The following is a 16,467-nucleotide window of genomic DNA, read 5'->3' as shown; positions in this document are numbered from 1 at the left end:
CATTATGTACAACTAAACATTATTATGCATTATTTTCCTGCTTTTGCAGGATTTCCTGCTTTTTTGTGGTCCAAATTTCAGCACTTTCTTTTAATTTCAGCCCGTTTTTGGCCTTTTTGGCCTCATTTCAGATGCTTTTTCAGGCTTTTTCAAACTTTCCAGGTTTTTTCATGGATGATCACTCTCATGCCTGATTATGGTATGGTTAAAATAGCAGATGGTGCTAGCTGCCCCTATGTCAAAAGATTTACCGGTAGCTAATGTATCGACTGACATCACTTGTTTTGAGCAATTGACCTTTGTTCCTAATCATAGAAAAGGAGATGCTTGTTCTGCTGATGCTGACATAAGCATTTGTTTGATATGATCTGTCATATTCATGAGTGTTACATACAGTTTTATACATACGGCCTTAAAAAAATTGTTTGATTGTAGTAACCCGACCGACCCTAAAAATAGGCCCGACCCTAGACTTTTTTCTTATTTTTTGCAAAAATGGATAAAAAAATTTAAAAAGATTAAAATTTTAAAAAGAAGAAAAAATTCGTGATATTCAGCTTAAAATGTGTGTAAAATTTTGTTTTTAATTGACCGACCTATCCTAATTTTTGTTTCATGTTACGCCAATCAAACAATTTTTTGGGGGGCCTAACCTAAAATTTCTTTTCAGTATTTAGTTTCCTTTATTTTTTAATAATGCTGTTAGACTTTCATTCCACTTGCCCTTGCAGCAAACGGCATGATGTATCAGCCATTCTTAGTCAGTGGGAGTGGTCTAGTTCGTAGACACATTTTTGATTGGACAATCGCAAGATTTCGGGTGCCGTTTATCAGCCCGTAGACGACCCCACGTCATCATGCGTCTTGATAATGCCTTACACGCTTGTAGAGGTGCGCGTATGTATCCCGCTGTACGCGTCGACTAGTGCGGAATACGCGACCGCTAGCAGTCGCGCAACAGAATACGTGAAGTTGTAAACAAGTTTAGTTCATTTTATAATGAGGGAGTTTTCATGACGGTAACTTAGATTTTGCTTTAAAAAATTTGTTTACAGTTATTAAAATAATATTTAACTGACTAAGAATGAGAATAAGCGATAGGAATTTTTATTTTGCCTATCCTCTACCTATGATGAGGCGACAGGCAGGTCAATATTTTTATCGTAGTGGATACCCGCTGCGCGCATCCACTACTCAAAATATTGGACCTGCCTGTCGCTCATCACACGATAGAGGATAGGCAAAATAAAAATTCCTATCGTTATTCTCTAAATGCTTGCCACTCAGCAGCAAATGGCATGACAGTATGAAACCAGCATAACTCTTAAAAATTGTTGTTTCTCTGAAGAAATAGTATTCTTGGCTTAATGTAAGATTTACATCAAATCAGCTTATTCAGATATTTTTTTTCTCTTTACAGCCTTAGCAAAATTTAGTGAGAGCATCCTAGACTATCTGGCAAATCTTGAGAATGCACCAGACCCAACGGTCACCAAGGAAGCATTTTCCAATCAGATCTACTCTGCATTTGATATTCTATTCAATGTATGGCTACAGTCAAAGGAGGCCAAGGTATGTGGATTTCACTGCTACCTTTCTTACAGTACCTCTGATTGGTTAATTACATGATATAATCATATAAGTAACCAATCAAAATAGAGCCTTGAAATCTGGTAGCATGTTTAAGCTTTATCCCCTTCAGCCCTGCTAGCCAATTCTTACCATATCACTGATTGGCTGAATATATGATATGCTTCTCTCTGCAACCAATCAACCAAGTTCTTAGAGGCTGTTAATTCTGCCGGTAGTGCCCACAGGGTTAAAGGGTCATGCAGAGGTCTGCCAGTGTGGAACTACATTCTCTCCAACATGTTATGTTTCTTCATGTTTAAAAAAAAAATGCAGTGATTTATAGTGTGCTACGGCCCCATATCATTCCACAAACCATTAAACAACAACACAAGGACTTGCAGCTAAGAAGCGCACACCCTAAACATTCCACAGTCGACCTTCGCAGCCAGGATCAGCTCTCTGAGTCAGGGGTAGCACTAGGTTTTAAAACCAGGGGTTCTCAGAACCCCTGAACCCCCTGAAAGTGTTAAAAATATGCGCTCAAATCCTAAAATGAGGGGTTCTCTAATCTGTTAAGTATTGAATGTACCATTTTTATATGTATCAGTATCAGATTTTGTGATTTTGGCTATAATGATGTGTTACCGGTACCATTGGTATAATAGTTGTTTAGCCCAGCAAAAAACGTGATCTCGCTTTTCACGGCACGATTCTCGCCTGTAACCAACTATCTCGCTTTTTAAGAAAGTTCCCGAGCAGTTTACTTACTATAAAAGTGTTGCTTTATGCCATAAAAGTTCGCCGAATTCCACAAAATGCAGTTCAACTTCGGCAAAGTGCAGAATTCAACACCATTGGCACCACATGGAAGCAATGCTTTACTCAATAAAAAATGACATTTCATTGCAAATGAGTTCAAGTTTAGGCCAAATATTATGATATTTATTGGATTACTGGAGTATTATGACTATAAAACATAATTAAAGGGCAAATTTTTGTCATTTTTTTCTTCTACGGCCGATCATTGTGTCGTATTTCACTGCTGGCATATCTCTACACACCACCCACAAAGCCTTTCTTTCCGATCCCTAGAATTAGAAATTACCAACTCACGTACGTGTGTCATCATTCAGTACTGCAATAATTCATCAGCAGTGATTCTAGACAATATCGCAATCTGTGTAATTATGCGGTGGTGTGTATTTTATTTCTATTTTTAAATTATGTTACAATGCTACTGGCGACTTCAATTCAACATTTATGTTACATTGCATTTTATGTTACATAATTTCTGGACGGACAGTAAATATTGGAGATCGAAGCTTTTATTTTTCTTTCACATGTTTTCATTTTTCTGCGCGCGCATGAAAACCCTGAACTGATATGCAAAATGAATATATGCTCCAAACTTAAAAATATGCGCGTGGCGCGCAAGAACGCAACTTAGCGCGACCCCTGCTCTGAGTATCGTACGGGTTACAACAAGACAATTAGCAGTAAGTTCCTTGTGCAGGGGAATTTCAAGCTTAACTCAATTTTACACGAGAGCATACTAACCTCTACCAGGGTTTGAACCCGCAACCTCTCGCACCATAGTTGAATACTTTATCGATTGAGCTAACTTGACTGCTTTACAAATGAGGTCCAGCACTGGACCAGTATATAAAGCACTGGGCCAGTATGTAATGGCCTTTTTTCAGGTCCATTACTAGTGGAGATTTGCTGTGTAGTTAAAGTACAAAAATATCAGTATCCACATTTTCAGGTGTGTGCCATTGTTATTGAATAGGTTTTTGAACTCTGCCACTAGGACTGAGACCATTTAGGCACATACTAGTCAATCATGTTATTTGACCAGTATAATGAAATTTTGCATGTTAATTTCTTTTGTACAGCTTCGACTTATTGTAGTGGAGGCACTGGGACATATGGCTCATATCTTGAGCCGGGACAAGTTGGAAGAATTGTTACCAAAGCTGATTCCAGGGATTCTGTCACTCTATAAAAAGCATGCTGATGCCTATTACATCACACAGGTGAGGTACACAAAATACACTCTAAATTTCATCAAAATTTAATCAACCCTTCCTGGGTATGAGAGGAAAAACACAGAGGATCAAGCAATGTACATGATGGCAATATTACACACTTTTGTTAAAAAAAGGATTATGTAAGAGCTAAGGAAAATTGACACAAATTAAAACCTTGTGGTAGAGTTGCAAAGACATGGGTGAAAGCGATTCAGAGCACAAAAGCGCAGCCAATTTCAAAATCACATGCTTTGTAAATTTGGACCAACTTTATAATTTAACCTCAAAATAAAAAGTAAAATTCTTTACATAGCTTACGCTTCACATACTGTGATAGTTGATTATTCCTTGTTAAAATTTATTTTTCATTATTCCTTGTTCAAAATATATATTTTTAAATGTAATTGTACAGGGCCTATGCATGATACTAGAAGCTACAGTATCTGAAGAGAGCACAATCTTGGAACCACAGCTAGATCTCGTCTTAAACATGCTACACCAACAGGTAGGTGCTTTATCTGTCTTGGTGTCTGTCTGTCTTTCTGTCATTAGGTATTTTTGTTCATTTAATCTCCCTGTTAACTTGTATATGTGTTGGTATGTACTTGGGATGTGCACTTGTGTTCTTTATAGCAGGAATTTATAATTGGAGACTGAACTAAAAAGACTAGTTCACTCTCTACAGCCTGTGATTGATTAGTAGTGCATAAAAGGAAGAATGATTCTTTCGGTGCCTTCATCGGAGAAAAGGAATTGCAGAAAATGGCAAAACTTATGCTACTTTTACAATGCAAAAAGCAACTTTTCTAGGCTTAGTTGACATGATGACTGAAGGAAAGAAGGTTTCCAATTACTAAGACCTAACTTATGAGATGGTTTTTGTATGTTTGAAGATGCAAAATTAACCATAGGGCACACTGTTTTACCGCTGCATTCAGTAATTTCAATCATCTTCAGTTTGCAGTAGTCTGCAGTAGGATGTAGTTTTAAAATGTATTTTATAGATATGTCTGCTATTGTGCTGCGGTGCATTGTTAAAAACATTGACTGCAGTTTACTATGTACCATACACAGCTATACACACAAAACCTGCCATTTTTGGTCCTCGATATGTAGATTAAACATCATTTGAATTAAATTGTCCTCATCGTTTGAAACATTCTTTGATAACAATACACAAGATCCACAATTTCCAGTGCAGGATGGTAGGAGTGAGTGTGTGTTTGCTTGACATTTTTTGTTTCTATTGGATTTGATGATTATGTTTATTATTGAATTCCCATAGGCATGCATTCCAGTTGATTACAACAACCCAATGACAGTCAAGAATCATAATGAGTTGCTGCGATGTTTTGGCGCCCTCAACAAGTCATTTTCTGACCGAGTGATAGCCTTCTTGCTAGACAAACTGAACAATAACAATGAGAAGACACGTATTGGAACTCTGGCTATATTTAAGCAACTCATTAATTCTGCAGGTAAGTAGCATTGGTGGTACATATATTTTCCGGGTATAACAGAGACTCAGATTTCAGCCAAGTTTGGTATAAAATTTGTCCAAAATGTACCACATTTTCACCTAAATGGAGTCCAAATTTTCTTTAAAAAATTAAAAATCACATTGTTTGTAAAAATTTTGCCAGATTTTGCCAAAAATTTTGCCAGATTTTGCCAAAAATCTTGCCAGATTTTGCCAAAAATCTACCTTAAATGTAGGTATAAAAATAGGTTAATTTTTCTTGGAAATTGGTATAAATATGGGTCCACTTCTGAGATTCTAGAGGCACATAACTACCCAAGCCAAACATGAGTAGGGTAGCTGAGGAGTTTCATACTATTCTCTTTCTTGGATTTCTTATCCTGTTTACAGGGCTCGCCTTGGAGAATAAGAAAGGACTTATCCTGTCTGGCCTGAAAAATGTCTTAGGGGATCCAAATAATAAGGTAAGGAGTACAATGATATCAATAATAGTGTTTTATTTGAAAGCAATCCAATATTTACAGAGCAGATGGTGTAAAAATGGATTGACGCTATATCGCTATTAAAGTAAACCCCAGAGGAATGTCAAATTCTGGTGGGTATGCTCCCCGCGGAACTGGAAATGGTGGGACTCTTTGACCTAACATCGTATGGATATAAGGGAGGTCTGTCACAGCTGCAAACTAATAAAATCATGGGTCTTTATTGGCTTTCTGGTTGAAAATCACTTGGGAAAACCCCTGGAATGAGAGGAATAATCAATTTAAGGGCCTTTTAGAGCCGAAATCAAAATCAACAGTTTTTCAGCACGCTGTTTTTGTCAAATTCAGGGTGTAAGGTTGGTGCAAAGTTGGAAAATTTTTCTCATAATTACTTTTACTTACTCAAAATACATTTTTGAATATCAATACTTATTTTGATCTTCATGAACTAAAAAACCTACTCTCAGCAATCGCTTTGTCATAGCAAACATAGCAAAACAAGGTGGATTTGACCTTCAAACACCAGATCTTTGAAATGAGTTAACTCTCTGTGGCCCGCCAGCCATTATAATTGAGAAACCCTGTACCTATGTTCTTTTATAATTACAATTTTTTCTCCTCCTCAGGTGAAGAAAGTGTTTGCATGAGAGGTTGTTATTGCTATGGCTCATCATGACTACCTCGGTGAGGAAGGGGGACATCTCATGATAGAATTTGTTGTCAAGCAATGTGCACTATCATCTGTAGAGTTACAGGTGAGTTATTTGAGAGTCATTTGGGAGTTATTTGAGATGACTGCTCAAGTCTAGGTTGTAATTACTACAATGTATGGCTCATCATGACTACCTCAGTGAAGAAGGGGTACACCTAATGATGGAATTTGTTAAGCAATGTGCACTATCATCTGTAGATTTACAGGCAAGTTATTGAGAGTCATTTGGGAGTTATTTGAGGTGACCAACCAGGCCTAGGTTGTAATTGATATGGCTCATCATGACTATCTCAGTGATAGTGGGACTTCTCATGATAGAATTTGTTATCAAGCAATGTGCACTATCTTAGGTAGATTTGCAGGTGAGTCATTTGCAGGTCATTTGGGAGTTATTTGAGAGTTATTTTAGGTGACTGCCCAGGCCTATGTTGTAATTGCCATGGCTCATCATGACTACTTCAGTGAGGAAGGGGGACACCTCATGATAGAATTTGTTGTCAAGCAATATGTGTAGGTGAGTTATTTGGGAGTTATTTGAGAGTCATTTGAGAGTTATTTGAGAGTAATGTAGGAGTTATTTCAAGGTTGTTTGCTGGGCTATTCCATTTGAAATCCATGCACCCCTTATGGAAGACATTACCTTAATCTCCCACACGGGGTGTAGATTTCAATTTAGGTAACCCAATTTGAGATTAAAGGAGGATTTCGTGATCCTAGCATCCTCTTTTTATGACATTTTCAGTAGATATCCACAAAAAAGCTTATTTCCAAAATTTCAGTTGATTCCGATTTTGCGTTTGCGAGTTATGCATGATTATGTGTATTACACTGCACCATAGACAATGTGTTGTATGTTCGTTCTGGTGCACCCGAACGATATTCAAAGTTGGCGATATTGTTGCTAAACGAATTAATCTGCAAGAGATAGTTGGTACATAAACATTATGTAGCCAGAGGTATCCAGTGGTGTAAAAATCTCAACTTTTTTGGGAAAAGTGTGGGGATGAGGCTGTGGATCACGAAATGCCCCTTTAAGGTCATGTATTCCATAGATGGTGTATGGATTCTAACTGAAATAGTCCATTACTCTTTTTGTTCTGTTCTCTAATCAAAACACATGCTGTCAATTCATTTTACAGGTCAAGAGGAATCCAGATCCAGAATGGGTGAGCAATGCAGCACTGAGATCAATGTGTGGAAATGTACTCAATCTTATCGCAACCACAATAGAAAATATGGAATCGGTAAGTATAAAGCCAAATTGTGGTCCCTCTAAGCCACTTGCATAGCCACAGGGAAGCTATGGGCCAGTCCTCTGTACCGCATGTGGCACATGTCCCTTGGAGACTGTATCTTACAGGTGTGCGACCCATTTGACAGACAGCCTTGCCCCCTCCCACTTTACCCCTTTAGATTTTGGTGAAATTGGTTTTTTTTACCCAAGGTACAGGCCTGTAATCCATCAAATGCCCTCTTGCAAGAGAGAGGTAACATTGCTTTCAGTATTTCAAAAACACTTTGTCTGGTTGGCAACAATTTTGATCAATATGAGCTATCAAAATGTTGGCGACTTAGTACCAGAAGTTTAATCATCTTGATTTTTCAGAAGTACCAGAAGTTTATTCATTTCCATTTTGAAAAACATTGAATTTGACAATGATTCTACTAGGATCAACAGCTGAGACCACTCATTTTTGTGCGCCATTAGTATAGCTGCAGGGTCCATACCTATTTTCTTTCCTATTTTGAAAATCTTCATCAGTTGAAAATAATTACCTATTCTTTGTAGGTTTTATGGCCATTGTTACTGGAATACATAGCGCAAGAACCATACACAGATGCAGTGGGTATACTGTGTAGCGGTCTAGCTCATCTAGCTGGTAAGAAGAGACAGGAAGAAGCACAGGACTTTATCATAGACTTTGAAGCCAATGTCAACATTCCAAAACCAGATGCTATCATTGCTAGACTTATGGTAAGTAAATTTGACTGTGTGAAAGTTTAATCTGTGTAGAAGAGGCAGAAAACACTATAATTGAAGACAGAATTAAAAAGACTATTTTGCATATGACGTCCTGTCAACCGGACCAAAAATGCCGTACTGCGCAGGTCAGCAACCAATCATGCTGCGTTTTTACCCTGACGTCAGACACAAACTAGTCTTTTTACTTCGGTCTTCAATTATATATTAAAACAGTTATTTCATAATCTTATGCTACACTTTTTGACCTTGCTATCGTTGTTTTATAGCATGTGATTTTGATGTGATCGATGTTCACCCCATTAATGGCAGGAAAGTGCTAATTATAGGAATGGTCTATTATCCAATCAAGTTAGCTCGTTCGGTAAGGTGTTAGACTCCAGTGCATTGATGTGTGGCAATGCAAGTTCAAGCCCTGGCTAAGCAGTCTCATGGGAATAATTCAGCCAAACTGAAATTCCCTGTGGCAAGGAACTAACTGCTTAATTGTCTTTGTTACCCATATGAGAAGTTGGGGAGCTGATCCTGGCTGCAACGGTTCATTGTGGTATGAATAGGGTGTGCGCTGCTTAGCTGGAAGTCCCATGATTGTTGCTAAATGGTTTATCTTTTTTTCTTCTTTTCTTGTTTTTGCTCCATAGCTTTGCCTATATCTCAAATTCTCATGTCATATACCGTAAAACCTCGTCTATAAGCATATAGAGTGCTTCTGATGAAAGCTAAATTAATCCAGGTGCCATTATGGAATTTGAGCAAATAAATTATAGATCCAAGCATATACAAACAGTTGAAGTGTTATTGTAAGTCCAATCTGTTGTATTGGTATATTTACACATGTATCATATTAATTTAGTTTTCATCAAAAAATTTTCATCAAAATCACTATATATGTTGATGGTATATTGGAAATAGTTGAAAGATAAACCATTGGTATATTGGAAAGTCTGTAAATAATATAATTTCTGTGCTACACAGGTCATGGCAGGTAGACCCAATGGTGGTCGCAAGAGAGGCATACATGTATTGAAGCTGATGCAAGCTATATCACCCAATCTTCATGACAACATAGTCGGCATGTGGGACACAGTCATTCCTAAACTGATACAGTACTTAGAAGGTTGGTATGAGCAATATGCATGCAACTAAAATTGCACTATGGGTCACTCAAATATAAAAATGCTACGAATACTAGTTAATAAAAACAGCATATAAGGATGGGATTTTGAGCATATAGTGGCATAGACGTTTTTGACAGGTAGGGGTCCATTTTTTGGCTATATCGACACTATATCTATGCACCTAAGCTGAAGCTTTGCCATTTAGGTTTACATAGTTAGGGTACTAAATGTACTGTTGTGAGGGTTGATTAAAGAGCACAGGTAGGATTCTTAGAGGCTAAACGATAGGAATTTACTATGTGATAGACTACAGGCAGGTCCAATATTTTGAGTAGAGGATGCTGGGGCAGCCGGTATCCACTATCCACTACGATAGAATATTGGACCTGTCTGTTGTCTGTCACACTGTAGAGAGACAGTAAAACAAAATTCATATTGTTTATTCTCATTCTTAGTCCGTTCAACATTATTTTAATAACTAAAGACTGTTTTATAGTTACTGTCATGAAAACTCCCCTTTTTCCAAAATGAAAGAAACTTGTTTACCATTTTAATTGCGTGTACTGCAATCTCATTTGCATATCATGTTTTAGAGCATGTTACATACTGCATACCTCGAGAAGCGTCTTCCGTGATGACATCTGCTACCGTGTTGAGTGTTGGCGCGCTGCTGCCGATCTACCGTGTTATAGATGGCATGCAGTAACCAATGAAATTCAGCGCTAACAAGCTAAGCCACAGCCACTGACTAAGAATTATATTTGATCGACCCCGCCCCCCACATTTATACATTTGACAAGAACTTAGCTGTACAGGTGCATTGAAAGATGACACCTAAACAGTTGTCACTTCAAAAAGTCCATCAGGTGCACTAATTAGGAGAGGGGCTCTAATTGGGTGGAATATGGTACCTGTGTATTTCATTATGACTTGCAACAGTTCTTGCATTCTCTTTGATGTGGTTTTCATGCAGAGTTGCCAAACCCTCAATTTGGTAGCCCAATTGGGTAACTTTTAAAGATTTTCCCCTTTTACAATTTCTTGTCCCATAGAATCCAATGGCTAAGAATGAAATTAGGCAACTTTTCAATATTGGCTCCAGTGACTTTTGGTAGGTCCATGTTGACACTTTTCAATTATTTGACCCATGATTTGGGCTGATATTTGTTGGCAAGCCTTTTTCATGTATATCTTTGCTGTCAATTTGAAGTATCATTATTTATTTTATTGTTGTTTTTATTATTTCAGATAACTTAGATGATGAAGAGAAATGGTCAGTGAAGGCATGGGAGGATCTCCTTCTCAAGGTGTGTACACAAGTGTATGTTCAAAATCCTTCATAGGAATTTGCTTGCACTGGGGCAGACATGTAAAACTGTGACTGTGTTATATATTTCAATACGGCCAGACCCACAAAATGTTGCAGCAGAGTTCCAAGTAAAGTGTATGATATGTACCGGAAAGACCAACAGGCCTATAAAATACAGGTCCTAACACTATGTCGGACATAAACCCTTGAACATGACAAAGGTCCCAAGTTAGCAAAAATATCATAATCCAGCGATGCTGAGGCCTTCATCAGTGCTAGGGCCCCAGTGCTATAAAATAGAAATACTGATTTCTGACTAGAAAATATTAGCAGAAGCATTGCATTTTTTGACAAATTAAAAAAATTAAGGGGTACTACACCCTGCCCAATTTTGTGCCTATTTTTACATTTTTCTCAAAATTACAGTCAAAAATGAGGAAAACCAATATTTGATCAATAGATCAATAACTACTTGCCTTGAGTTGCTGAATTTTCAGGGCAGTAGTTGTAGTTGTAGAGTCCTTGCCCCTATAATATACATATCTTACTTGTCACCAATGTGCTGTAATTTTTGAGAAAAATGCAAAAATAGGCACAAAATTGGCCAGGGGTGTAGTACCCCCTTAACACAATAGTTATTGGGGATAGCAAAAATATATCAAGGTATACAACTATAGGATAACTCCAGAATCCTCTGACACTAACACTTCAACTAACTCAAATCCTAAAGCCTAATCATATTCCTAACTCTATATTTGACCATCAACCACAATTAGACTGTAATGTCGGCGTTCTTACTTTTTTTACCGTTAGGATTTCCTGTGTCGAAGCATAACGTCAAACAAACGGATACCTGTTCTTAGTATTGGTTTGGTTCACAAAAGCTAACTGAATATATTTCCATCTTTTTATTTGTTTATTATAGTTGCTTTCCAAGACCTTGGATGAGGTAGATGATGAGGATTGGCTGTGTGCATTAGGTACAGCTATGGGGCAACAACTGACGTTGTATCCAGATATGCCTGAAGAAAGGTGGGTAATAGAGATGAATAGGGTGCCCTGGAAAGTTTGTTTGAACTTTTCAAAGTTCACAATTTGAAAATGTGACACAATCTGCTCCATGGGGGCCAAAGGAGGCATTTTTGAAAAATGAGTTACTATTTTATTACCTTACACAAACATCAGGCTATCATAAACTAAAAACACCAAAGGTCTAGTATTTTGGTTCTAAAGTTATGATGTTTTGTGTTGTCTATTTTCTTATGTATTTTATTGTTTTCTACTCCATATTTTTGCCTGTATTTCAATTTCAAATTTGCCGCCTTTGGACCCTATGGACAAGATCTTGTCACAAATTAACTAAATATTCAAGACATTCCAGTTGAATTCCACACCCCCTTATGGAAGGCATGGCCTTAATCTCCCACACAGGGGGTGTAGATTTCAAATGGGTTTACCTTCATCTGCTGTGTGGAAAATTAAGGTCATGTCTTCCGTAGGGGTGTATGGACTTCAACTGGAATAGCCCATTCAGGCTGAAGTGTCTGTTGACAGGTGTGGTGCTGCTTCCCTCAGGTCAGTTTGGATAACCAGGTTATAAATTACAGCAGAAGAAAGCGTTTCAATTGGAAAATGTTCATTTTGTATAGCCTTGCATCAGCCTGCGACAGTCTCCCTCTGGGATTATTCTATGACGTGCCAATCAGTAAACTCGGATTCAGCACTGCTGCTAAATTGACAGGTGCAGGGCATTGGATTATGCACAACGATGTGAAAAAAATGTAACTCGGTAAAAAAATACTCACCATTTTGAATTTTGAATAGCTGTAATTAGGGCTCCATGGTCTCTTCTCATTGTGCCATCCCATATGTAGACCCGACTGGTGTCACGAGCAGCCATTTTGTGACTGGATGTACTTCAAGATGGTGTAGGCATTTTGTACAGAGTATCGTGAGGCCTGCTTATACTACACATTGTCCACATCACTTTTAATAGGCTATTCCATTTGAAATCCATACACCCCTTATGGAAGATGCGACTTTAATCTCCCACACAGGGAGTGTGAATGTCACTTTATTTGAAATCCACACCCCCTGTGTAGGAGATTATGGCCATGTCTGCCATAGGGGTGTATGGATTTCAAATGGCATAGCCCAATTTCTCACTCACCATTAATTGTCGGTTTGGTTTCTTTCAGAATTTCTTATCCAAATGCTGTGGAGTTGTAATGAAGAAAGTTGGCAACAAGCAGTTTATAACTTGAAACAACTGGATGTGATGTTTTCAAGTATCAAGCATAGTAGCCAAGTGGAAAGAGAGGTAATTGGGCTTCTTATATAGTTGTGTTTAATTAGCTTAAAACTACTTCAATGCATACATGTGGGGCATGCATTTGTGGGGCATGCATATATACAAAAATATATCTGAGATATTTGAATTCTTCTACACACTCGCTTTGAAATGATCAATGCAATTTTTGCCAAAGCTCACTACCATTTGCAAGATGCTGTGAACTACCAAATCGCAACAGTTTAAAATAGTTGCTAACCTTAACAGAGAGACTTTGTGTAAACACCTGTTATATTCTATTCTATTACAGGGTTGTGCCATAGGCCTTGGATTCTGTGCTGCATCTCATTTAGATGCGGCAGTAAGCAAACTAGAGAAAGTGGCTAAAGTAGACATGGCCAGGAAGTCCAGTGGCTTGTTTGGTCTTGTCAAGGTAGGTACTACCGGTAGGCTAATAATCCATGAAGATTTCAATGATCCAAATGGTTTATTGACAAGTTCAACAGTATATCATTTCTATAAATAAATCTTGGACAGATCATACATTTGAAAACAAGTGCTTCCCAGAAGTGTATGGGACTGATATAAGTATTACATGTGACTCATCTGTCTGCATTGTCCATTCAACAACTCTACCTTTGGAGAGAAGCCAGCCATTGTTAAACAACGTTGAGTCAACACTTTTACAATAGTGTATACAAGAACGCAAAACTAACAGAATCTCACATAAGCGTGAGCATGCAAAAATTTGTCATTCCTGGAACATGTGTGCATATACTGGCTTACATGTTGAATTTATTATTTTTAAGGAGGCAGCTAAACATTACTGTTTTATTCTGTAGTTTTATTGCTGATATCAATAGAGAAATCAAGTTAACCTGATTGATCTTCTTATAATGTTTAGTGGCAATGACTAACTGACATTCCTCATGAAATAATCATGTGAATTAGAGATCTTTAGCTTGTTTTGTTGTTAACAGGAATTCATTCATGCTACACAGTGGTTCATAATACTGCACTTGACACTTGCACTTATTTTTATACCACTTGGGCAGCTAAAGCTACCCTTACAATATAAAAATGTGCGGATGCGTAGGTGCATCGTTGTTCATATCTACACTACTGTGTACATGATTGAATCCCTAAGTCTGTAATGTTATAGGTATAGAATCCTCATGGTCAAATCAAAGTAAAAAAACTCATGCTTAAGTCTCGCCTTCCTCGTAGTCACCATCAATAGAAAAGTCTGTCTAGCTATAGGAAAATATTTCAGGATGTCTTCAAAACTAACGGCCGGTCAACCACCGACACCCTGACAGAATTGGTAGTTTAATCATATTCTATTATTCCAAACAATAGAAATTAGGCCCAACCGCCATTTCTGCCACACGGTTGTTTGATATATATAGAATTTGCTTCATTATTAACTAAATGCAAACTATAGATGGCACTATTTATCCTAAATCAAATTTCTCTATTTGCAAGGGATAGGTGATTAATACTGCCATTAAAACAGCTGAAATAATTGAAACAAGCAACAAGGAAATTTTACATACATATTTTATCAAACAATAAAAGGAATTAAAGCTTGAAAGAGTAATTTCCAGTAACTAAATAGCGCCACCAATTTTGTCATTAATAGATACATTTTATATCCGAAAAAGCTATAAAAGTGAATAATTTTGTAAAAGAGGGGAACTGTTAGTTGAGAATGACTCAAAAGCATCTGTATACATAATAACATGATATCACATAGCTGTTTAAGCCTAAAATTTGGTTGTACATGATGTTTTGTTTGAAAAACTAATAAATGATCACATCAAACAACCGTGGCCAGATGGTGCCGGTGGTCGACAGGTGGTATGGTAATGAAGCCATCCCTTACATGATTTTGTCGCTTTTCTCCCATATGTGATATGATGTGATTCCATGCATTCATCTTATCTCCTTTTCTCCTGGCTTATCAGAACCTGTCTTCACCTAATGTAAGTTTGTTTAAAGCATCCCGTTTGCATCAGATTGTTTGTACATTTGTGCATCTGTTTTGCAGAAGTTGCAATGTAGTCTTGAATTGATTGTTTGCTTGTGTGTTGGAGGGCGGGATGGGATGGGTGTTGGTTTATATTACATCAATCAATCATTTAATTATACAAAAAACACCCCAAAACATATGTGATGCGACCAAGCAAAATGAGTCCGATGTTGATCAAAATCAAGATTGAAATTGCATTAGATGAGCCATTCTCAGAGCTTTATTTTGCCCACAACCCCATCATAATTAGACTTACGGTCCCAGAGATATGGTCAATTTAGTGTTGCTCAGAACAATAAAATACATTATTATGTTTTCAGAATCTTGCTTCCTATACCTCTCCACACAGTTTAAAACGACAAAAAAATAGCATATTGGATGCATTTTGCATCCAATTTTAGCGCCACATGGGACCCAATCCCCCGTGATTTTAAAATCGCCGATTTTGTCGCCAATTTTAACGTATTGTAAATCGACCAATTGTATGCGATCAAGAGCGAACACAAACGCACTGTATGAGACTATGCTTTCATGAACTCGATTTTGTTTATTTTGCTGTCAAACCGGGAGAATTTGATTTTCTACGGACGCGAAAGAGATGTTTAATTTCATGATTCTAGGCTTGAAAATTGCTCTAATTAAATTAAATTAAATTAAAAAAGAAATTTTTTTGTCTTTTTAATAAAGATTCTAAAAACATAATAATGATAAAATTGATGGTTTATTTCACCCAATGCAAAATTTATTGGTCTCGCTATGAGTTTTAAAATATTGGACTCGACTATTTCTCGTCCAATATTTTAAAACTCATAGCGAACCAATAAATTTGCATCAGGTTCAAACCATCAAATTTGATATCAAAGGTAGTTGAATATTATTATCGGCTATATCTCAGTATCAATATTCCCGACATCCAACTCATTTTGCTTGATCACATCACATATATGTTTTTGGCCCTTTTCATTGTGTAATGATTCTATCAAATTGTAATAAAACTGATGAATTGCTGATTTATAACTGTTGAAATGATACACACCAAAAAACAAATTTTCCTTGATCCTCTCTGAGTAACTGCAGACAAATTAGTGATGATTTAAACGCTGCAAACCAAACGTCACAATTACCCAATCAAACAGAGAAAGGCCATTGGTTGAACGGAAAACCAATTGGCATTGTAAACAACACCCTAGCAATGCATGACCAAACCATTCTCTGCTGAGGTAAATTTGTTCCTATTTAAACAAGCTAAATAAAATCTTATTTAGGTAACATTATATTTTATACAGCAGCTATTCTTGCAAAACTTTGATCAATGCAGGTAATTTTTGCAAAGTGCCACCATTGTTATCATAACCCAGAGCTACCACAAAGGGTCTGAGATTTGTAAAAGCTAACATGTGTTTTAAGTTTACTTTGTGATTGTGTGTACTTTATATATTATAAGCGGAAGCTGTTCAAGAA

The 16,467-nt window shown here is 37.2% G+C and overlaps 1 protein-coding gene across 1 annotated transcript in view; it reads left to right on the top strand.

Moving 5' to 3' along the window:
• Positions 1-16,467, top strand: part of LOC140136304 (maestro heat-like repeat-containing protein family member 1) — a 59,068-nt gene that overhangs the window by 11,842 nt on the left and 30,759 nt on the right. The window contains 14 exon segments of the mRNA XM_072158029.1: positions 1,421-1,572; positions 3,468-3,608; positions 4,015-4,107; positions 4,888-5,080; positions 5,473-5,546; positions 6,191-6,319; positions 7,416-7,520; positions 8,066-8,251; positions 9,233-9,374; positions 10,624-10,682; positions 11,610-11,720; positions 12,883-12,945; positions 12,948-13,004; positions 13,285-13,407. Coding sequence (XP_072014130.1) covers positions 1,421-1,572; positions 3,468-3,608; positions 4,015-4,107; positions 4,888-5,080; positions 5,473-5,546; positions 6,191-6,319; positions 7,416-7,520; positions 8,066-8,251; positions 9,233-9,374; positions 10,624-10,682; positions 11,610-11,720; positions 12,883-12,945; positions 12,948-13,004; positions 13,285-13,407 — 1,628 coding nt within the window.

Source organism: Amphiura filiformis, chromosome 16 (genome assembly GCF_039555335.1).
Source record: "Amphiura filiformis chromosome 16, Afil_fr2py, whole genome shotgun sequence".
Lineage (NCBI taxonomy): Eukaryota > Metazoa > Echinodermata > Ophiuroidea > Amphilepidida > Amphiuridae > Amphiura > Amphiura filiformis.
Note: the sequence above shows the minus strand (reverse complement) of the source record. Positions and strands in the feature narration are given on the sequence as shown.